This window comes from Mustela nivalis (genome assembly GCF_964662115.1).
Source record: "Mustela nivalis genome assembly, chromosome: 7".
NCBI classification, from domain to species: Eukaryota; Metazoa; Chordata; class Mammalia; order Carnivora; family Mustelidae; genus Mustela; species Mustela nivalis.
In genome coordinates, this window is record NC_139026.1 from 133,972,060 (window position 1) to 133,995,915 (window position 23,856).

At 45.7% G+C, this 23,856-nt stretch overlaps 2 protein-coding genes across 5 annotated transcripts in view; both read left to right on the forward strand.

Moving 5' to 3' along the window:
* The window catches only part of MYO3A (myosin IIIA), a 241,353-nt gene extending 231,468 nt beyond the window's left edge, over nucleotides 1-9,885 (forward strand). For 3 of the 4 annotated variants that reach the window (XM_082740863.1, XM_082740866.1, XM_082740864.1), the window contains 3 exons: nucleotides 1,692-1,732; nucleotides 3,105-3,248; nucleotides 9,212-9,885. In XM_082740863.1, the coding sequence (XP_082596989.1) occupies nucleotides 1,692-1,732; nucleotides 3,105-3,248; nucleotides 9,212-9,329 (303 nt within the window). In that variant the 3' untranslated portion in view covers nucleotides 9,330-9,885. The remainder of the gene's footprint in view (nucleotides 1-1,691; nucleotides 1,733-3,104; nucleotides 3,249-9,211) is intronic. The other variant, XM_082740865.1, reaches the window with a different exon arrangement.
* Nucleotides 9,886-13,050: 3,165 nt separating this feature from the next.
* Nucleotides 13,051-23,856, forward strand: part of GAD2 (glutamate decarboxylase 2) — a 75,238-nt gene continuing 64,432 nt past the window's right edge. Inside the window, exons 1-6 of the mRNA XM_082740896.1 lie at nucleotides 13,051-14,078; nucleotides 14,789-14,848; nucleotides 15,044-15,193; nucleotides 16,145-16,378; nucleotides 21,026-21,116; nucleotides 21,674-21,786. Of these exons, the coding sequence (XP_082597022.1) occupies nucleotides 14,003-14,078; nucleotides 14,789-14,848; nucleotides 15,044-15,193; nucleotides 16,145-16,378; nucleotides 21,026-21,116; nucleotides 21,674-21,786 (724 nt within the window). The 5' untranslated portion in view covers nucleotides 13,051-14,002. The remainder of the gene's footprint in view (nucleotides 14,079-14,788; nucleotides 14,849-15,043; nucleotides 15,194-16,144; nucleotides 16,379-21,025; nucleotides 21,117-21,673; nucleotides 21,787-23,856) is intronic.

The following is a 23,856-nucleotide window of genomic DNA, read 5'->3' on the forward strand; positions in this document are numbered from 1 at the left end:
ATGGTAAACCACCTTAAATGATTTTTAGAAAAAATATAGTATCGAGTGATAATTCACTAGAATATTCTAGCACAGCCAAGAGTGAAATATAAGCATAAGCCTGAATGGTATTCCCTCTACTAAGAATTCCTGTAACTGAGAATCAAATTATATACACCACCTCCCAGAGGGAAATGCAGACCCTGAATAAAAAGGGGTCATCTCCAGGTTCAGAATTCAGGGCCAGAAGGTTATTTGATTCGTGGTGGTGTAAAGGGGATCTCCATCACTCAAGAGAATGCCATACTATTGCATAACCAAAGTTAAGCATAACTTTGGGTTATAGAAAATGTTTACCAAGAACAAGGGACATATTTTCAGATAATGGATCAAGGAGACAGGACCTTTGTCATATTAGGACAACAACAACCCTAAAAAACACCACCTGGGGTGCAGAGATCATTCACTTGGGGGCCATTGTACCTATGGCAGTGGCAGTATAATTATTTGTGAGCATCTCCTGGCCCAGAGCATTGGATCAAGACTGTAATAGAAAATAGGAAGGAGGACAGGGATGTAATTGGTCTCCTGCCCTGACGTGGTTACTTCTTAAATAGTCCGCTCCCAGATTTGATACATTGAAGCATTCCCTTCTACCTCTTCCACCCACTAAAATACCAACCAAGAAGAGATGAAACTATGAACTGTTTGACTCATCTGACGTTTTAGTGTATTACCAATGATAAATCATAAGAAAAATAAATGATTTAGTGTGCCTAAAAATACTAGGGACAACCCTCAATATTTACAAACAATTGTTATTTGCCATTTTTGTTGTCTTGCATTTTTATGGTGCGACTTAATATTTTCATATTGCAGTATCTTTAGCTTGTTCAAGGTGAGTGCTATTTGTTGTCTCAGTCAGGCAGGCCCTTGCAACATGTTAATAGGGGAGTCCAGATACCTTGCACTGGCACACATAATGAAACACATTACTGGTGTTACAATTCAAAAGGTGATATTGCTTTATGTGTAAGGTAAAATGAAGTACCTTTCCTTAGAGTTCAGACTGAGGTCTTGATTAAAATGTATCTAATTAAGTCCAGGCTTACATATTAAAATTTGTGCCTTGATACACCAAGTTCTCAACTGGGAGAAAATTTTGCAAATGAACACATATATCATCTGTGCTCTTACTTTTATGCCATAAATGGTCTTCTATGGGTTAGTGAAGTCACACTTCCATTCTTTTACACCTGCCTTTACTGTCCACTCGTCTGCTTTGCCAGTGGACAACAGTGACACAGAAACGGGAATCAACCTACCTAACTCACAGCTTTATGTGTCATAGATGGGTTTTCCAGGAATTCTGATACATGTTTTCTCATTGGTAGGTAGATGGACCTTAGGTAATCTTGTATATACTGGCCACTATGCAGTAAACTCTTTTTTTGACATGGAATGCAAAGATTAATTACAGTCCAGGCCTGGTAAAATATAATCACAAATTCATAATTGGCAAATTTTGAGTGAATTGTATTTCATTCGATTTTTAAAACACTGTATCCACTTGCTTCTTTCTAAGTTGGCTTTATAGGAACAAATATATTTATATGTTAAGATTATAATAAATATATCAATTATTTTCTATTGATTACATTATTTTAGTTCTATTATTATATTGATTTTTAATTTTTTTCTGTTCCCTTTAGAAGTCAATCCAAGAAGAAAAACGAAGACCAAGGAAAGATAGGTAAATTATTATTTCTAGATTTCAGTGTCATCAAACCAAAATATAATTCCATATGTTCAAATTACAATTGAAAATCACCTTTTAAAAAAATCGTCTTTCTTATGTGGATAGATTTGGAAAGTAGCAACCTCTCAATATACTTACTTATTTTATAAACATATGCTTTATGTGTAATTTAGAAGATCACCTTACCTATTAGAAATATATTGAGCTAGCACAGCGCAAGGCATACCTTAAGAGCTCAAATAGTTTATGAATGAATTGTATTGTCCCAATAGGGAATTTGCTTTTCTTTGTCCATTGACATGGTTTTGATTGGACAGTTTGAACATGCTTGTGTCCCTGAACTTTCTTTCCCCAAACTCCTTTGCTTTTTGTTCTTCAACACATGTTAAATCTCATTCCTTGTACTGTTTATGGATCTGTCAGGAAATAAGGTTTGTGTTGTCTGTGGCAGCTTAGACTCACACTAGTCCCTTTTTCCTGCAACGTTTCAGCCCACCAGTATTCTTACATTTTAATGTTAAAGCCTATGGCAATTAACTGACTTCCAGAGAGTGCTAAGAACAATCGAGGGTTCTTCTATTAAGCACCAGTGGACACTGAGCACTTGACTTATGCATCAGTGGCATTCTGAAAGTTCATTTGTAAATCGGTATCTGTCACTGGAAAAGCACTTTGCCCCAGAAACACTGTAACATGTGGTCTTCTTCCAGACCTCTACCTGTTTACCTAGTATGAAGTCCCATCAGACTACAGGGACTGAGCACCACAGGAACCAGAACTAGTATGGGTAAATCCAAGAATTAAGATGGTCACACACACACCTGTGTGTATATCATGTGCAGGAATTAAAATTTAGCACAAAAATTAGCCAACTATAGGCCAACCATGAGGAGAAGACAGAAAGTAACCTACGAAGGAAGTAAGGTGAGATCATGAAACACTGTCATCAGTGTACTTAACGGATGGCTGAGAAAATTGGAAGATGCTGTGTGTTGGCACCTAAAGGTTAGCTTTTCTCAGACTGGCCCAAGGGTCAGTTGTGAACCTGCCCTAGACTGGCCAAACAAGAACTTTGCAGTCACTGGCTGTCTAGCAGCTTCTAGTTTTGTGCCAAGGTGAATGAGATGAAGCCAGGAAAACCTGCTCTAGCAGCTAATGTTCTCGTAAAGGTGGGAGATGAAGGTTTCGTTTTTTCTCTTTAACTTATGGTTTATACTGTTGTATGCATTCCAAGACTCCTCTTGTTTCTGTTGGCGTGGGTGTGCTATTCCTAAATTATACAAGATAAAAGAAGAAAACCACTATCCTGTAAGATTGAGTAAGAAAGTAGGCTGAAACTATGATGTGTTTATGTGTTTATTTACAGTCAGGGAAAATTATTAGACCTGGAAGATTTCTATTATAAGGAACTTTTGCCCAGTCATTCAGCACCAAAGGAACATAACTCTGGTTTAAGAGAAGGAAGACAGCAGGGAGAACACCAGCATCAAGGTTTTAATGCTAACGAAAGGTAATAAGCGACCTCCTAAAGAACGAGCCTTCTCCACAGTTTACTCCCAGTTCCGTTTCTAAAGCACTGCCATTGTGTTTGTTTGGACTAGAGCAAAATACTCTTCACTGAATACTGCCTCTTAAGACAGATGTGTTGTTTAAAAGTAAACTCAAGGATTATGGTAGGTGTTCAGACAACCCAGTTTCATATCTATTTTCTTGGTGTCATGTTAATAGCACCCTCTCTTAAAAGTAGCTCACTTTAGGGGTACCTGGGTGGCTCTTGATTTCAGCTCAAGTCATGATCCCATGGGCTATTGGGTTCTGTGCTCAGCTGGGAGTCTGCTTGAAGATTCTCTCCCTCTGCCCCTTCCCCAACTTGCATATGCACGCACTCTCTCTCTCTCTTTCAAATAAATAAACAAATCTTTTAAAAAATTTTTTTAATTTAAGAAATACCTCACTTCGGATGATAAATTAAATGGTCATACTGATTACAAGCAATAAACCACATCCAAGATCTGTGTTTAAGTTCTACCAGGGTAATCTTAAACTCTTATTGGCTTCCCAGTTATGCTGCGTAATTTCTCAGAATCCATGACATTCAGACCAAAATAATATCTGGAAGAGAGATTCACATAGAAATATGTGGGATTTGGGGAGGGTTTAGAAGATTTTATTTATTTATTTGAGAGAGAGAATGAGCGGTAGGGAGGTGCAAAGGGGGAGAGACAGAGAGCAAAGCAGACTCCCTGCTGAGCAGGGAGCCTGATGCGGCGCTTGATCCCAGGACCTGGAGATCATGAGCTGAGCGGAAGGCAGACACTGAACTGACTGAGCTACCCAGGTGCCCCGAAGTGCATGTTTTGGACTTGATTTCTCAGTTCACCTCTAACTTTCTTTGACACGAAATATCTCACTTAGACCACTTGTAGCTTACTTACTGCTTTGGGAATTTTTTCCACCAAAAAAAAATTCTTTGTGAATTTCTGAAATTGAGGGCACAAAGTAAAATGGAAATGTGGTATACAAGGAAGTAATGACAGCCTTTGGGAAGCTGTTCTTCCAAAATCCTAAGTCAAGCTCCCGTGAGCCTTGGGCACTCACAACCCTCCCCATCTCTTTTATACAGTATGACCTGGTAGTTAAGACAAGAGGTTTTAGAGTCAGTGGGTCTTAGAATTGGAGTAGGTACTTGCCACTTGGTAGTTGAGGGACCTTGCTCATAGTACAAGACCTGTCAAGGCTTGTTTCCACATCTGGAAAAGGATTCACTCATAACTGTCTCACCACATTGTCATAGAGATTAAGCAAAATGGGAAGGACGTGTGGCATTGGGGAGAGGTTCCATGGATGGTGGCTCTCTTCATCTTTATTTGGTTTTCCATAATCTATTTGATTTCTGTCCCTTGTCTCCAAAAGGAGATGTGTGTCTTGCATCTTGAGGTCAAGACCTGTAACATACTGGTGCAGCTGAGAATTTAGTCTAGTCACAGGGTTCTGCACAAGTGCTCAGAAAGATTAAGTGACTGGCCCCAAGCTACACATTGCATTAGTGAACTAAAATCCAAGGTTTTTCATTTCTTGGTCAAATTGTTTTCCATTGACTTACCTGCTTCCCATTTTAACAACCCAATCTGCCTCCTCTCTAGTATATTCTTTTTCTGCTTCCCCCAACGACAGACACACATCTGCTATAAAAGCATTATGTCCCTGAAATACAGCCTGGGGTTCCAGCGATGTCTGTGGATGTGTAGTTAATACTCACTAGACTGAGAGTGCTAGAAGCTTCCATTGGCTGAGTGCTTCCTTTGGCCTGGACACTATGCTGCTCAGCTATTTAACCCTCACAGCAAACTTGTGAGGCAGTACCTCTTAGCGCTCCATATTAGAGATGAGGACGCTAAGTCGACAACGTTTAATGACTGCAAAGTCTCCCAGATAGAAAGTGAAGGAACCATGATTTGAACACAGGCCTTTTGGAGTTTCAAGTCAGCAACTTGGATCACTATTCTATTGCCTCCACATTCAAAGCCCTGTGCTGTGCGCTTGAGGAAGGCGTGGACAGCGGGGCACACAAAGCCATCCTTATTACCAAGGAGCTTGACTCCAGAGAGAGAGTAAATGATCAAACAAGGTAATTCCAAGAGCGGATTTTTCTGAGCTAAGGAAGACTAAAAAGATAAAACTACAAGTGCCCTAAGTAAACTTTGATGGGATCTTGGATTTAAAATAGAAAACAATTGATGTAATGAGCACTGGGTGTGGTATATACCTGATGAATCACTGAATTCTACTTCTAAAACAAACAAACAAAATAGAAAATAAAAAACAAAAAAATAGCTCTAAAAGACATTTGGGGGACAGAGAAACTTGGCATGAGACTTATATTGGAAGATATTATTGCAGAAAGAATATATATATAATCATTATATACATTAAATTGTGATAAATATATATCTTATATATAAATAAGTATATTATTTTATATACCTATAAGTATATTATTCTGATAATACTTTACATACCCTATATTGAATATGTGCACACACGTGTACACCAGGTACTAATGTCACCCAGGAAGGTATGAGTGGGTCTGGGAATCAGGGACCACAGCAGTGATGAAGTTGAGAGTCTCCTGGATTTTAAATGAGTAAAAGCAGTAGCAGGTAGTGATTAGAGAACGTCATTAGAAGACAAGAGAACTGATGTCCCCTCCTGTCCTCCGAAGGTGGGTCTTAGTGGGGTCTGTGTTGAGCAATAATGAGAGAGGTGGGGTTTTGAAGGCATAGCCAGGTTGTCATTATAACAAGGAGCTACAGCGAGGATGGTAAAGGGGGCGGGGGGAATAAACTGGAACAAGAGTGCCTTGGTTAAGAGATAGGAAAATCATGAAGGAAGCACCAGCAGCAAAGAGACAGAGGAATACAGTGGGGAAAGTATGAGATCTGAGTGGTGTGGCCGTGGATTTGAACCCTCACTCCACTCCTCACGTGCTCTATCAGGTAGAACTGGTCTGTTTCCTCATATGCAGATCAAGGCTAAGGAGAACCTCAGGTCTTGCCAAGCTGTCCTTAGAATTCGAGATAATGTGTCTGGTGTACCTAGCAGAGGGTTGATACTCAATATTCTCATAGCAGAAATGAGCTGAATAGGCATGAGAATTCAAGTCAGTTAATCAGAGAAGAATGATCGATCACCTGCCCCGTAGATGCCCATGATGATGCTACCCAAGACCTTCCTGGTCAAATATCTGCTGAGCTCAAGATGCCCTAAAGACCTTTTCAAAGGTGTCTTTTTTTTAACAATTCCCTATTCAGAATGGACCAGAATAACAGCATGTTCATCTACAAGCAGAAGTCTAGCCCTATCCTTTCATTATTATTTTCACTGCTTTGCATATACCTTCAGTGACCCTTTTCTCCCTCAGTTATAGTCAACCAACAAACCCCAGCACTGGGTAAACCCAACTTTCTACCCAATCCATCCCTGCACCTACACAGCTGTACATGGCTAGAGAAAAACACAACCAAATCTCACTCAAGTTACATGAGCGCACACCAGGAGCAAGCCCTTAGAGTTATTTTGCAATATTTCCCTAAAATTCCGCTGTGCCACTTTCCCAGTCCACTCTTTCAGACCCCTTCCTCTCTCCTCAAACCTTCAAAACCTCCTTGCTTTCACCTTCTTTCCTACATTACTGGGAAATAATAGAGAACAGACACACACTGCCACCGCCAAATCTACTACTTGCCTGTAGACTTCCCTCAGCTTACTATGGAGGACATCTGTCATCCTATCTAAGGCCAGACATTCCTGTTTTTCCCTGAATCCAGGTCCTTCCATCTATCAAGAACATTGTCCTGCAGCTGTCCCCTCCCTCTTCTGCATCTTGAGTGTTTGTCCTCTTTACGGCACCATTTACGATAGTCTGTGAACTGATGCAGTTGGACCCATCATAAAAAAAACACCTTGGATCCATTCCCCCTTCCAAGCCCCATGTTCCTGCTCTTGATGATAGCAAAAAAGAGTTCTGTGAGAGCAGTCCTTCTTCCTCAATGTTCTTGCTTCCCATTCCTCATGGGCCACTGCACACAGGATTCCCTCCCCACCACACCACTGAAACGGGCCTTACCAAGGTCAAAGATTATCTCAATTCTGCCATATACCATGATCTACTCTCAATCCTTATCTTGTCCCATCAGAAGCATTTCTCATTTTTTCTTTTGAAATTTTCTTCATTTTCTATGTTGGCCTCTAGGACAGTACTTCCTTTGATTTACCTCCTACCTCATAGGCTGCTCCTTTCATTCTTCTTTGCTGATATCTCCTCATTTCATGGACCTCTCCTCATGAGAGTGTCCCAGTCCTTTGCTTTATCAACACATACTGTCATGACCTTAAATATAAGCTCTGTACCCAAAATTCCTAAACTGAAATCTCTAGTCCGGATTAGGATTTATATATCCAACTGCCTATTCATCATCTTCTCTTGACTATCTAATGAAAATCTCAAACTTTGCAAAACCAAAACCAAAATATTTATTCCCCCCAATATACTCCTCTTATAACCTTTCCCTTCTCATTAAATGGCAACTTTATCCTTCCAGTTTTAAGCCAAAAACCTTGGAGACCTTCTTGATCCCTTTCATTTACACCCCACATCCAATGTATCAGCAAACTCTTTCAAACCTGATCGGTTCTTTCCTCTTCTGTAAGCCTCATCCAAGCTGCTATCAGTCTGGCTGGGACCATTGCAATATCTTATAACAGACCTCCTTACTTTACTTACTCTAGCAACCATATCCTTTAATGAACCATTCCTCCACTCATACCTCTCCAATGTCTGTCTAGCTCTAAGTAAAATTCAGATCCTTGCCATGGTCCCAAAGCACTCAATTATCTGCCAGTTGTCCCTTCATTCCTCCTGTTCTGAATCCTTGCTCAAGCCACAATGGCCTCCTTGTCATTCCAAGAACACAATATACACACTGTAGTCTTAGGACCTTTATACCTGTTGACCCATTGCCCTGGAATGACTGTTCTTCCCTAAGAGATCTGCCTGCCCCACCCCTCCTCTTCCCTTCAGGTCTCTTCTCAAATGTCACCTTATCAGAGAGGCCTTTCCTGGTCACCCTCAACGTAATTGCTTGTATACCACATCGGTCTTATCTCATTAGCCTGCCTTACTTGTCTGCATTGCCCCTCTCACCACGTGGCACATGAAGGTTGTCTGTGGTCCTCTCCCATACTAGATTAAAGTCCATGAGCCTGGGGACTTTAGTTCCCCTATAGCCTACACTGACGGCTAACAGTCAGTAGGCATAAGTAAATGAATACCTCTGTGTAGCTGCGTTAGGAAGCACCTTCTTCCTCAGGCAAGTTGCTGAATCTGAAGGTAAAGCTGGGAGGCTTTCCAGGGCTTTTCCAGAACCAGGGGTAGGTTCTGGAAAAAGTGGCCCAAAAGCCTCCTTGAAAGAGCTGACTGGGCGCCCAGCTAGCAGTGGTGGATCAGATGTGGCGGGAGTGCTGCAGAGAACTGTTTGAGCAGTTTTTAAAATGCAAAACGACGATTGTCTATTTAGGCACTTTGAACTTTCCTGCTTGACCAAAATGTGTTTAAAGAAAATTAAGGTACTAAAACAAATAGTTTATTGGTTGTGAGTTCTTGCAGACAGGGAAGCTGAGCTCTCTCAACTATATGTTCTGAGGCCTTCCTTCCCTAGTTGTCATCTGAAGACAGAGCCACCAGCTTCCTCCCCCCCCCCCCCCGCCCCGCCTGCTTGGGGAACACTGAAAACCTTCTGAGAAAATTAGGCGGTTGCATTTGGCCACTATCCTGATGTTTTGAGGGTGCGGCTCTTAAATGTCAGCCAGTCGTGGGAGGTGTGAGAAGTGGAACCGCCTAGCTGGGTGGGCGGGGCGGCGCTGTCGCGTGGCGCCGCTGTCGCGTGGCGCCGCTGACTCTGGGTCTCGCTGCAGGTGCTGGGCGCAGGAGAACCAGGAGCAGGAGGAAAAGAACTCCGCAGCCAACCCCTACGACTACAGGAGGCTCCTGCGCAAGACCTCCCAGCGGCAGCGCCTCGTGCAGCAGGTGTAGTCCGGCTGTTCCGGGGGCCACCCCATGGGAATGTGCGCAGACTGCGGGGCTTTGCAGGGGCCAAAGCGGGAGACCCTCGGACGCTTAGCACCACAGGGAGCTGCAGCCGAGGCCCTGACCCTGGAACCGGCTGCCCGCTGCCCTCGCCCCTCGAGTGCCTGGCCCAACCTCTTCGAAAGCGGAGAAATGAGAGCTCTTCGGGCGCCGTGTCCCCGCACTCCGGCACCCTCCTCTCCCACCAGCCCGCCAGTCGAGGCTCCTAGTCCCTGGCCCCCCGTGTATCTCTTTGTTCACTCATTTGCGACTCCTGTGGACCCGACTGCGCCCGAGCTCTCGCCAATCCCTCCCGGTCGTTTTGCTTGACTTCACAGATTTGTTTTCCCTTGGAAACGGCTCTCCCAGACCCGCGGGACACCGGAGGGGCGAGCAAAACAAAGCCCGGGTGGGAGGAGAGGCGAGGGCGGGGGAAGCTTTGAAGACGGAACTTCATCACACTCGCGCTTTCCCTTCCCGAGGTTACTGCGGTTATTAAATAAAGGAAGTGCCTTGGAAAGTCCGTGGCTTTCGGGGCTGGTCCACCGATATTCCCCTTTAGGACTGGACAACTCCCGTCCAGCTGCGCCGGTGCAGGTGCCCAGGCAGGGGGGCTACAGTGCCTGTCTCCAGCGAACAGTCCCCGTCTCCAACCCTCCCAAACAAACATACCACCAGGTCTTGCCACCCAAACTTGGCCTCCCGACGATCGCCCACATCCCTCCACACCGTGCGTTGGCACACACACCTTTAGCCCCATTGAGCCAACTGTCAAGTTTTTTAGGTTTTCCTAGTCTGCAGATTTAAGACAATTTTGGTGTATTTAAGAGAGAGGGGAGGCCAACGGGTGGGCAGAGGTTCGCCTTCCCCAGTTAACTGCATCTCATTTTAAAACCTGGGTGAGCTCTTCTATGGCACTGACACCGTCCTGGTCTACGCTATCTGAAGAGCGTCAGGAAGGATGGTGAGATGATTTCAGGAGGACAGAATTGGGAGATGGGTTTGGGGTATGGGGCATGTCGCACCTGCGGCCCAGAACCAGGAGACTTGGGGGAAATTTTTGGAGGATCGAGTGAGGGATTTTGGAGGATTGAGTGTTTGTTGCGCAGCTCGCCCACCAGATGTAAGGTACTCTCCAACCCAAAATGCTGAGGCCGAAAAGTCCCCTGACAGATAACTCTGTCAGCCTCCTCACTTTACAATGAGACCAGCTGCAGGGGAAACCTCCCGCTGGGGCAGGGCAGAGCTCGGAGTTCGAGTGCACTGTAGGCCCTGCTCCTTCTCTGGATTCTGGTTGCCGCCTCTGCTCTGGGGTCAGCCCTTGGGGTGACAGCTGTTGGGACAGGCTGCAGGCTGGGCCTAACACAGGCACCAGTGAAACCAGCACGAGGGCGCACTGCCCACCGTCAAGGAGGGGAGAGATTCTGGAACCCTACTGAATCGAGTTCCCACGCCCCAACCCATGCATCCACCCACCACTGGGAGGCCCTCTGTGGGGAGAAAGCTGAGCTCCGCTGCGCTGCCAGGCCCCCTCAAGCTTCTGAAGTGGCCAGCAGTGGACCAGACACCTGGAGCCCAGCCCTTCCGTCGCTGGACTGGGAGGCAATAGACGCCCTCCCTAAACTCTCCACCCCCTTTAAGGGAATCACAAACACAGTGAAAGGTTTCAGTGTTTTTATTTCCCTTTTTTTCTTTTGTGTTTCTTTGTTTTCTCTCCTTTTTTCTTTCTCTCTTTTCAACTCTCTTTTCCTGTCCTTTGACATTTGAGCCCTGGGAAAACTTGTAGCAGACATTCTTCTTTGGGAGACCTGCAGTGCGATCTCTGGATAACCCACGGACAAAAAAATAGGTCAACCCAGGAAACCTGCCCAGGAGAGCAGCACCCGGAGCTTGGGTCTCTTGCCCCCTGCTGAGAAAGAGGCTTCGAAAGCTTTTCCCCAGAGTGCTGCCCCCTCCCCTTCCCATTCTGTGGCTGCCTCCTTTGTGAACTAATGACTGTAATTATTACCTCGCTGAGCTCTTTTGTTATCTCCAGTGCCAAGCCCAGGAGTGGGGGGAGTGGGCTCCTTTTCGAAATCAAAGTCTTTATGAAGCAAATTGCCGTCTAGGGAGGGACCACGTTAAGGGAAGACAAATCAGATCCCTGAGTGCAGTGAAGTAGGGTGTGTTAAATAAAAAATCTAAGTACCACCATTAGATTCAAAGTACTCCAGAGCTGTGGGATTTAATCGAGTTTAAACAGTGGGATTTTATGCCACATTAAAATATATATATATATGTATGTATGTTAAGTACAGGTGTTGTGGTTTCTACCTTCCCTGTGTTTTAATCCGTTTCTTCCTTCGGAGCTTTGTGAGTGTTTTAAAAGCTTGTTCTAAAGAATCTTTATGTCTTCGACCACTTATCCATTGCAGAGAAGTTCTGCAACCTCAGCGTTCTGGGTTGAAGCAAAACATTGCAGGATTCGGTGTGGATTTAAACAAAGAACTGATCTCTCCGACTGCTGGAGCCAGAGCCGCGCAGCTGCCCTGCCCGCGCGCAGACGGCTGAACCACGGAGTCTTTACACCCTGGCGTTGTAACCTGGGTCCTCTGAAGCCAAGAGCGCCGGAGGTGGCCACACTGAGGCCTGGGTCCATGCCCACCAAGCGCCGATGGCAGGAGGCAGGCTTCCCGACACAGCCGGCTTTGCAACAAGTCTACGGCAGGACCTTGGCCAGCGCCCTTTCCTGCCAACACTCCGGGGCAGGGGTTTGGATCCTGGTGCCCCTCCCCTCCCGCGCACGAAAGAAGACAAAGCTTCGTGGAAAGACTTTACCAGGCCCCCGCCTGCCTGGGACGTAGGACTTGGGCTTGAATGCGGCCACCCAGGCCCCACGACGCCCTCCATAAGCGAGGATCGAAGGGCTGTAGCCAAGAGAGGATCCGTGAGTCTCTGCTTTGGCAGCGGCTTTGGTAACTTGATTGAGGAGGGCCGAGAAATGAGGGCTTGTGAACAGAATGGAAATGAAAAACGTTCGCTCAAGGGAATGCACGCGGTGGAAGGCAAGACGCAGCCTTTCCAGCGTCTTCCTCAGAGTCCAGGAGCCGCAAGATGTGCGTGACGCTGATCTCCGCTACCAAGAGAAGCAGCGCGAACTCAACGCGCCCCAAATTTCTCAGGGCGTCTTCCCTTTGTTTAACAGCTTTTAACGTAAAGGATATTATACGAGAGTCGCGATTCTGACTTTATCAGAAGAGAAGAAACCCCTTCCCACCAGGCTTCAGAAATAGTGAATCTCGCCGCCCCCACCACCGTCCTCCCGCTATCGTGAAGATTCCCGGAGGGGTCGGGGGTGGGGAGGAGATGATCGGTTTGAGGCCTGCAGACTCGAGGGCCCAGCAGGCGATGCCTTCTTTCCGCCTTGAATGTGGAAAGCTCAGATTGCTTAGCTGGAAACTGTACATGCGTCCCACGCACACGTCGATTCCGGTCTTACGGAAGCAGCAAAACCTTCCACGTCTCCGCGGGCCAAGGTCACCAAATGACCCGATCAGCTGACCCTATCAGCTCTCAATCCTGCCTGCTGATTCTAGTAGTTCTCCCTCGCCCCCCTCCAAGAAGTTTCCATTCGTTTTATTATTATTATTTTTTTTTTTTCCCGCAGCCCCAGGCCCTCGGTGATAGGCTCCTGCATGGATTTTAATTGCCTCAATCAGCCGTCTTTCTCCCAGCCGTCACTCAGATCCTGGACGGTGGGTTCGGCGACCGCGCTCCCCGAAGCACGGGAATGACGCGCTCTCGAGCACCGCGCGGCTCAGTGGCAAGGCGTCAGGCTCCGCTCAGGAGCTGAAATGAGCCTTTCAGTGCGTAGGCGCCCTCCCCCCACGGTCCCCTCCCCAAGCTCACGAACCGCTGGTGATTCCAGCCCAGCCGCCGGGACTCTCGAGGTCACAGCGACCTCAGCACCGTCTTGGAGGAAGGCGGCGCGGAAATCGCGCCTCCTTCCCGGCAGCGGGAGCCAGACCTCAAACAATACGCCAGTCGATGCCTGTGTGTGACTCGGTTCGGCCACCGGCACCGCCTCGCCGAGGTCTGTCTGGTCTACCCCTCGCTGGAGCCGCGCGCAGCCGGCCGTGTTAGCACTCTGGACAGCGCTCCCGGGCCCGCGGGGGCAGTCTGCAGGCCTGCGGCTAGCGCTCCCCAGGGGCTCCCCTGCACGCCTCCCACCCACACGCTCTGACTCCAGCTCGTGAGCACCGTCTGCCTCGCCTCCTCCCGCTCCCATTTTTTTTTTTTTCTCTCCGCCGCCCCCTCATCCATCCGGATTGGACTCCTTCTCCTTCAAAAGCAGTTCGGGCGCTCGGCGCCTTCCCATATCCCTGCGGCGCGGACCCTTCGGTCTCCCTCCCTATCTAACCTCAGCCACGTCTCTAAGCCCTAACCCCAGCACACATACACGCACCAGCACGCAGACACGCACGTTGCCTGTCCCTGTGTGACACCCACCCTCTGCCGCACGGCCGCGCGGGTCCCCGCACCGTACCCTCCTCCCGCCACACTCACACACGCACGCACGCGCGCGCAGAGGCGAGCCGAGCCGAGGGCAGCTCGCCGACAGTTCGCACTCGGAGGCGACCCGCTCCAGTCGCACAGCGCTGATGGCATCTCCAGGCTCCGGCTTTTGGTCCTTCGGGTCTGAAAATGGCTCCGGGGATCCCGAGAACCCCGGCACAGGTAGGGGAACAAGGGTCTGCTCCAGGAGAGCTTTGCGGGTGGACTGGGGTTTGCAGTGCTAGGGAAGACGAAGGAGGTTTTTCCATCTGCAACAGGAAACTTCGGACACTTCGCCCTGCTCTCGCTGTAGGTCCCTGATGTCCCAATAGACCAAAACCCCACATGCCCTTATCTCTTGGGAAAGACGCCTAAGAATCTCAGACTCCTTTCAGTGAAGTTTGGGAGAGCCCCCCATACACAGAGGCGTCTCCGCGAAACCGAATTCCGTGGGACTGGGGCACTGCCACCATCTTGGTGTCTGGACCCTGTAGAGGGATAGAGTGGCTGTGGGAAAAGGGAAAAAATGGAAGAGAGAATTCCTGGTCTGGAAGGAGAGCCTGCGAGGAAAATGGACAGCTTCGATGTCTAGGAAAACTCGCTGGAGCAAGGCAGGAAGCGGGGTTTGCCTGAACGTTCCTATCGGCACCTGGAAGGCAAGTGCCAAAGGGCTGGAGTCTGGGCTTCTCTTGAAAACAAATCAGCGAACGTAGGGTCGGGCCGGGCCGGGCCGCGCGGCTGCCGCGCCCCTCCCGCACCTGTCCTCTCTGCGGAGCTCCCGGCGGCCCTTTTCCCGACCCCGGGTTTAGTGCGTTTGTTCCCATAGAACGAAATTTCACACGTCTGCCGTTCTCTTTCCGCCTCGCTGTCCTCCTACCTGTCTTTCCTTGCAGCGAGAGCCTGGTGTCAGGTGGCCCAGAAGTTCACAGGCGGCATCGGAAACAAGCTGTGCGGTGAGTGCCCTGCTCATGAGGGGGGAGGGAACCGAACACGGCCAGTCAGTCGCCTCTGGGTCCCGCGGGGCAATGTCACCTTCTCACCTCCGCATCCCCACCAGCGGAGCTGAGGTGTCTTGGCCGGGAATAGGCAGGGGCGAGGGGCCCGGGGCCCGCAGCCTGCTGACCAGCGCTATCGTTGTGTTTGCCTAGCCCTGCTCTACGGAGACGCCGAGAAGCCCTCGGAGAGTGGCGGGAGCCAGCCCCCGCGGGCCCCCTCCCGGAAGGCCGCCTGCGCTTGTAATCAGAAACCTTGCAGCTGCCCCAAAGCGGATGTCAACTATGCGTTTCTACATGCAACAGGTAAATGCGCTTCGTGGGGTCCCCGGGAACCACTGTCCCTCGCACAGCTCCACCCATCGCGAGGAAAAGGGACCGAGTGCCAGGGCGCTGGCCCCAGTCGTTGAGAATCAGGGCGGAGGCGGGCGGACCTTGGGTGAATCTTCAGCTGTAAACGAGAAACACTGTGCCTGTCCCTTCATCTGAGCCCCAAACCGGGCCTATGCGCAGCGTTGGGCCTCGGCGCTCTAGTCCCAGAGCCGCCCTTGGGTTTGCGTTTGGCGGAGGTCCCCGCGCGCGCTGAACCTCGAGGTCGACTTCTTGGTGGCCGCTGAAACGAGTGGGACTTGGTTGCTGAGACGTTCTAGGTCTTTAAATCGCAAGAGTAACTCATAGGCGCAATTTCACAGGGAAACGATTACCTTCACGTGAGACCTGTGCGGGGTTTTACTCCCCTGTGTTTACACACCCAGTCACCTAAATGAGCGCGCGAGCGCGCGCACACACACACACATACACACATACAGACTTAGGAAATAGCGAGCCATCTTAATGGGTCAGAGATCCTAACATTGCATGCTCCACTTTGCCTGATTTGCCCAAAGGCAATCCTCAAACATTTCTGATGTGACGTATTTCCATAATCGTTTAAGATGATTTACTGAGATATAACATTTGGACGGACCCCTGTGAAACAGATGAACGGAGGCATAGTCTTTTTAAAAAGAAAGCAAACAACACGTTGTGGATTGAAATGCAAGAATTAATTTGGGATGGGGGGAGAAACCGCAATTTCTCTTTTTCCTTCGTCTTTGAAAAATACCTCCCCTTTAAAGAAAACGCTCTGCGTTTCCAGATTTTTTTTTTTTTAAGCACAACATCTCTCCATCCAAAGAGAAATTGCCTAATCAAGATCTTGCCTGGATATTTTCACGGTAAAATTAAAATGTGGTATTTTTTTATTCCATTCTTTAGACCTGCTGCCAGCCTGTGATGGAGAAAGGCCCACTTTGGCGTTTCTGCAAGACGTTATGGACATTTTGCTTCAGTATGTGGTGAAAAGTTTCGATAGATCAACCAAAGTGATTGATTTCCATTACCCTAACGAGCTCCTTCAAGAGTATAACTGGGAATTGGCAGACCAACCACAAAATTTGGAGGAAATTTTGATGCATTGCCAAACGACTCTAAAATATGCAATTAAAACAGGTATTGTCCAGTCAAAAATAATAAAGCCCCCTTTTTTTTACAATTTTTATTTTATATTAAAATGTTTTCTGTTTTGGGGTTACTGGTCTTTTCAAATTTACAGAGTTATTTTCATCAGTTAAAAAAGTCATTATTAGAATGCTATAAAGCAAAAGCACCCTTTACTATTGATGTTTTTGAAATTGATAATATCAGAAACATTATAAATGTATCAGGTATAAATCATCAGAATTTACATTGCATGCATTTGGCCATGGAGATTAACCACTGATGTAGAAGCAACCATTTGTCAACAGTGGCCAGTAGAAGTGACCCAAAATGGAGACAGAAAGGGAATATAGAAATGAAAGCTCAAAAGGCATGATCCAAACAGAAGCCCAATACTAGTATAGTGCTAGTCATTTCCATGGAGTAGGAATGGTCAGACATTGGACAAACCATTCTATGTAATTATCGCTACAGAGAGACAATAATTTGGCATTGTCTCAAATGGCCAGGACCTCAGATTCAAACCCCAGGTTTTCTCTTTTTTTAAAAGAAATGTCCACAAAAGGAAACACAATACGAACTAGCTTAACTCTTCAACTTTGTTATATACAAGGATGTGTATATAATGTGTATATAGCCATTCTGAATATAAAATGAAGAAAATGGGTGGGGGAGGGGAATCAAATATCCTTATCCTTATTTTAAAATGTATTTTGTATTTATTGCTTTTTTTCACAGTAGTCTTCATACGCTATTCATTTTGCAGCCCCAGGTGTAACATTTATTTGGGCACATTCTAAGCTTTCATTTTATCTACGCAAAAATCAGCTGTTTGTCTCTCCAGGTCACGGTTACCCCTTCTTTTCCTGCCTTGTCTCTAACCATGCTGATGCATGATACCACTACACTTCCTTAAAGCAATAAAACTAAGTATGAATGAATACCACAAGGGATAGAATACCTTGTGGCTCTAAATTGATTTGTAGCCTTAAAAAAGATCTGCTGGCAAATAAAAATGTCACATGAATACTAATTACCATAGGAACTTGATCTTTTTATGTTGCCATTTCTTTGGTTAATGAATTCTCATATTGCTCTCATCAACAACAAGCGTTTTACAAATGTTTGCTGTGCGACTTTTAGCTACTTTTTTGGGTTTTGTTTTTCCATTTGTTATACCAACAGAGAGGAAAAGTATGCAAAGAAGCAGCCTAGGGAAATGTATCTGCTGCATTATTAGTAACCGCTTCTGTGGGACTATAGACTTAGAACTAGGTACATAGGGAAAGGAGTTGAACTTGGTGGTTTTGATCACACTTGGTCTGTGGAGTATGAATTTTGAAGGCTTATTAGTTATCATTCTCAATTATGTTCACAGAGAATCCACACGATGTATATACTAGGCATTACAGATGTTCTTCCTCCCAGCTTTTGATGTATCTGTGGATGCAAACCTGAACAGTGCCTTTAATTCATTTTTGTTTGACCCATTCCCCTACCCTAATATTTCAGTGTGATAATAGTAGGTTGCTACCTATTATTTTTATTGCTACCAAACTGAAAAGAACCTATAAAAATGTTTTACATCTTCATCCTTAAAAGCTGGTGATGTCTGATGTGTAATTTAAAGAGTTAAGATAATGGGAATTGCAAGTCAATGAAAGTCATAGTTCTGTCCCTCAATGCTTCATTTAGCGTCAGGAGAAGATGGGGCCATTCAGTTCTTAGATTTTGCCATAATCCTTGTGAAACTGTTGGTCAAATGTCGTTCTAATGCATTTTATTTCAAGTTCAGAGGAAAATGGGATGAAGTTGGATTTCTAAGTATCAATATCAATATTATTTATAACATATGTAGTCTTCTGGTCTTCCCTGTTCTACCCCCAAATAGCAGTTCAAAGAATTAACACCAGCCACCTCTATTTGACTGGCAAGTTTACAGGTTTTTATGCTATAACTAGTATTTGACCACTGGCCCTATTTAGGGTCTGTAAAGTTGTTACCATCTCTGTGACCATAAGGCATTTTAGTTCTCCTCAGGAGATGCTTTTTAAAAATACGTTAGCACCTGCTTTCTACCAAGGAGTCCATAATCTAATTTCCACTTGGGCTCCAAGCTCAGAGAGGAGTGAAGGGCAGTGGGGAAGATACTTGCAAAGGACAGTCCTCATGTATTGTTAAAATTACATCTGTAAGAACTGTTGGAACAGAAAACTGAAAACTGCAGAGAATGATAGAATTCTGGAATAATTAACATTTTCGGGGCCCATTGGACTTGGTAGTGGTAGTGGTAGGGGGGGTGGGAGTGCAGGGGTTAATGTCTTGAGTCCTTTAACGGAGCCATCAGACAAAGAAATGGAAGCATCGATAAATGAGGCCATCCTTGGGTGCGTGCTGCGGGCACACAGAGAGCAGTTTGGACCGACTCTGTAGACCTCCCCAGCTGATGGTGGACAAGAGGGTCAGGGCCGCCAGGGGCTGGTCGTTGGCCGAGGCTGCGCAGCCTTCGCGGCTCATTTGCTAATCTGTGGGGAGCGTTCCAGAGGCGTGAGCGGCTCTAATCTCACGTTTCCTCCTTGCTGTCTCCCCGGCTGCGCGGCTGCTGTGCAAGGCCGCCAATCCCGGGCCGGTGGGGGCGGCGGCGGCAGCAGCGGCTGGATGCCCAGGACGGCTGGGACAGCTGGCAGCCTCCAAGGCAGGTCTCTAACACCCTTTCTCTCCGAGAGCCCTGCCTGGATTCGCCGGCAGCCTGCGGGGAGTCACAGAGAGGGAGCAAATAGAATATTTCCGCAGCATACTCCTGCAGAAATCAAGAGGACATGTTGTTCTAACCTGTCAAACTATCTTCCTCCGTTCTTTTTCACATCACTGTCAGTGAACGAAAAATTTGAAGCACGAGAGATTCAGGTGCTATGGGAGATCCAGGTCAAAAAAATAGAGAAGGGAGTCAAGCCATGGAAGCCTCAAACTTACTTCCCAGTTTTCCAAAATTTCTCTCTCTCTCTCTTTTCTTTTTCTTTCTTTTTTTTTTTTTTTTTTTGCAGAGGTTTTCATCCCAAAGTTTCCCGAGTGTTAAATAGTGTGTGATAATAGATGCCACATTCATCCAGAAAATGCATATGAATTGGGAGAGTAGATTAATGGATTGATTTGCTCATCTTTATTAATTTCCTCGCTTTAAAGATATGGCTTAGGGAAAGAGAAATGAAGGGGCATCGGGAGGGAGAAGCGGCTGTGATTTCAGCTGTGAGCTCTAATGAAATGGGGAGTCAATGAGGCAGAGACAGGGGAGAGCTGTTCCAGACCACGGCCCCCCGGCGGCAGCTTTCTCACTTTCCCTGGTTACATAAACTGACAGGGTCAGCATCAGAGGGCCTGGTAAAGAGCGAAAAGGTAGAAGGGCACTGTGCACAGCCACAGGGAGGCAAAACAATGCCCGAGAGTGAGTGAGAGCCACACAAATCCAGTCTCTTTGAAATGCGCCCTTTACCAGCTCCAATCTTTTCTCTGTGTCTAATTGTGTAGCCACATGCCAGAGACTGATAAGAGCACTCCGGTCCTGCAGATAAGCTCTGTATTGACTTTTGTCCCTGCTTTCCCCATTGCTTTTCTTTATCTTGTTCCGCCCATGCCGGCCTGAGACACCGTCATCCCGGGCTTCACACAGGTGTCCGTAAGTGGAGGCCACCTTTTTATCAGATGCTATTTCCATAATTGATCATCTTCCAAAATTTTTGCTGCCAAGCAAATCACAGATTTAGAGATAGGCTTTTATGGGGCACGACAAGGAATGGAATTCTAATGAGGTATTTACAATCACATTTAAAATAATAGCCTCAGGAGTATTTGGATGTCAACTCCTTTAGAGAGTTTTAGAGAAATCTAGAAGTTAATTAGATAAGCTTGGCTAATGGACTCATCAGCCCATTGAATATATCTTCATGTATCTTGTTGACAGGGGCAGTGATGTTGACTGTATCCTGCTTTATTTTAAATCACAACTGTGAAGGAGTTCTGTTGTTTGTAATCAAATATTTGGACCAAAAAGAATCAACAAGAATTAGATTTGCCTATGCCCTCTATAGGCAATCGTCACCTTTTGAATCCAGGACAGATCACTCAACAGACTGTCCTATTTTCCCATTTTTGCCTTGTCTTTTGTAATCATCAGTCATTTGTCACTGATATCATTACGAATGTTGGCATGCCTGGCGGAGGTCATGCTATGACTGATTCCCGGAACAACTTCCACAAAAAAGGATTTTTAGCAGCACGAGTGTAAACAAGAATAGCTTTGGATTACATGAGCATTTTAGTTTGCAAATGTATTGAAGGCATGCTAGGAAATAAACTAGCATACGCATTGCAAACCCCACTTGTTATTTTTTTTTTAATAGGATAATGTTTAGGGTGAGTTTTTTTTAGAGTGTGTTTTAAGAAATACCAAAAAACCAAGAGTCCCTCTTTTTAGATGAAATACTCCTTTTGGGTGTGTCTGCGTGAATGCACCTACACGCACACGCACATGATGGGCTTCTGAATATGGATTACCTATTACTGAAGGATATTTCAAGGTTCTTTAGCTGGAGCGATCCTGTGTTTGAGAGGCATTTAGTTTCACTGGATGCAGCCCTGATTCTGGTTTTCCATTATATTCAGGGCATCCCAGATATTTCAATCAACTTTCCACTGGACTGGATATGGTTGGATTAGCAGCAGACTGGCTGACGTCGACAGCAAACACGAACATGTAAGTCGTTAAATGTGGAGTGTTGTTTTTTTAATCCAGGATAATTATTAGTGAGATTTCGTGGTCTTTTTTCTACTTCTCATGTGAAAATCCCTTTTTAATTAGGTAGCCCCTAACATAGTGATACAAGCTTCAGAAGTATATGGGTGTTCACTTTAACTTAGAAGAGCCCTGATGTATCTATCTTTCATGCAATCGAAGTTATATAACATTTTTCAAACACAAAAGGCACTTTCTTTGGCATTTTGGATTTATAATTATGTATAATGCGAACAAGAAACGGGACCAGATGATGTCTTTTAAATAGTATTACTCTGAAATGTTCTTTATTTATTCAATGTGATAAATAACCCTTGAGCATTAAGCCCTTAACTTTAGGAATATGGAAAAATGGGCAGCCTTTAAGAAGACATAATTTTCTCTCTGTTCAATGTTATAATCAAAACCTTTGTGAATGTAGAGTTTGAAAAGGGATGTACAGTAGTTCTATGGATGTTGTAACAATGAAGTCTTTCTTCGAGTTACATACATAAAATGTGGCCATTACTACTTTTCAGGTTCACCTATGAAATTGCTCCAGTCTTTGTGCTCTTGGAATATGTCACGCTAAAGAAAATGAGAGAAATCATTGGCTGGCCAGGGGGCTCTGGCGACGGGATATTTTCTCCCGGTATATGATATTTCAACCTTTCTTTGTATTTTTTCTTCTGATATGCAGTGCCTCATTATGAACACAGGAGCGATTAAATACCTAGTCTGTATTTCTGCTTATGTTAAATAGGTTATGTTGATCAAAAGCATGAGTGTGATAATACATGACCATTGACCATGCTTCCAAGCCAACTCCCCATGCTTGAGCAATAATTATTTGTGTTCAGAAAGAGGATAAACAGGTGGAAATTTACCCAGTCTTTCTACTGTGATCCCATCTAGAAGGTGTGGTGGATCATGAGGAACAGAAGAATAAAGATTCCTCGTAAGGGAATTCACTCTCTGAAACTCTTCCCACAATTAGTGAAAGGATAGCCTCATTTAATAAAGCCTTCTCTGTTTCGGGATGCATTATAAGGCACAGCTATGTAATAGAGCGTAGGTACTCTGTCTCTTTCAAGTAACAACCAGAGAAGCTGATTTACATTAATTTCAAGGAGGACAGAGAGTGACTTGGGAAACCGTTTTTAAAGCTGAAACAGAGGGTGCTAATTCCTTCCAGAGGCTTCTCTCACCTTCCCTCCTTGCATCCTGCTTTTTATCACCAGCCACTGGATTCTAAACTCCATTGTTCACACCTCTTGCAGCCAAGAGAATCAACCTGACACAAAAAAGCCTTGCCCTTGGTTCCGGATCTGTATGTGACCTTGGTTTTGATGCAGAGAAGAAATAGAAGTTAGAAAGGTGGTTGGGAGGGAGAGTCACTGACCCATGGAAAATAAACCTGATGCGCAGACCATCACCTAATCAGTGGCAGGAGAGGGTCATCAGAATGGGGCTGGCGCTCCGTGCACGGAGACTGGCCCTGTTGGGGAGGCCACAGCCACGCCTGCCATTATGTCAGCAAGGGCCATGTCAGGATGTCCCTTCCACAAACCCACAGAGACAAGTGGATGAAGAGGGAGAGAGAAAATAAAGAACAGGCTGAAAGAAGAAATGATAGGCAGGCAACAGTGGCCTCAAGGGTACGGCTTAAATTAAGCAGCCTTACCTACAAGCTTAGATCTGCTATTATATTTTATGCTTTTAAAGATACAACACCATTTTTCAGGTGCTGAAGGAAAACAAGTTAGTTAAATGGAAGGGAAAATTAGCCTTTTTTTTTTTTTTTTTTTTTTTTCCCGCTAAACACCAGCTGTGATGAATTTAAAGCTAGCCTTTATTTTGTAAGAGAACTCAGTTTTCCTTTGGAAAACCATTCCCCATGGAGGGAACTTTGTCATCCTTGTCTGAAACTGAGGCTCTTAAGGTATTTTTCATGAGGAATTAGGTAGTGTTCAGAGACCAGCATTGTTTCTATCTCTATTCTTCCTCTTACAAGGTTGGTTATGTGATTGAGCGTCCTGAGCTCTCTTTAGTGGTCCCCAGGAGAGACAAGAGAACAGCTGCTCCTGCCGACCCTGAAAGCTTGGCTAAGGGGGCTTGGGCCAGGCCTAATGTAGCTGTTCTTGGAACCCTCTTGGCCTGGAAAATACACACCCAGAGAAAGAACCCTCTTTGGCAGTTCTGCTAAGTATGGACACCCTATCAATGACAGAAGATGATCATGTGGATAGACTTAACCTTGATCATGAGGCTTCTTCCTTGGAGCCTAAAGATCCATATTCTCTCATGTCAAGATGGAAGCCACTGATGTCATGCTAAGTATCATGTAGACATTGCAAAGTGGGGAGGGGACAGAAGAAAAGGCCATTGGCAGCCTGTTTCTGCTCTGCTCTCTACAAGGCATTACAGAGGAGAAATGGATTATAGCATCCTCGCTTGCAAATGGCTGCCTTTCTAGGTAGCCTCCAGCCTTACTCCTAGGATATAGGGTCTTCCAATTTAAGGAGTCGGGATAGGGAAAATCATACCTCGTATGTGCCTGAGATCTGAAAGTCCTATTGCCTGGGTCTAAACACAGAGATTTAGGTCTGTGACTTGAATACATAGCTCAGCTCATTTTACTTTGCACCTCCGTCTATAACATCCAGAGGCTTCATGGAAAGGTCTCTGGAGCTTCTAGAAGAAATCTGTTTATATGATGTTA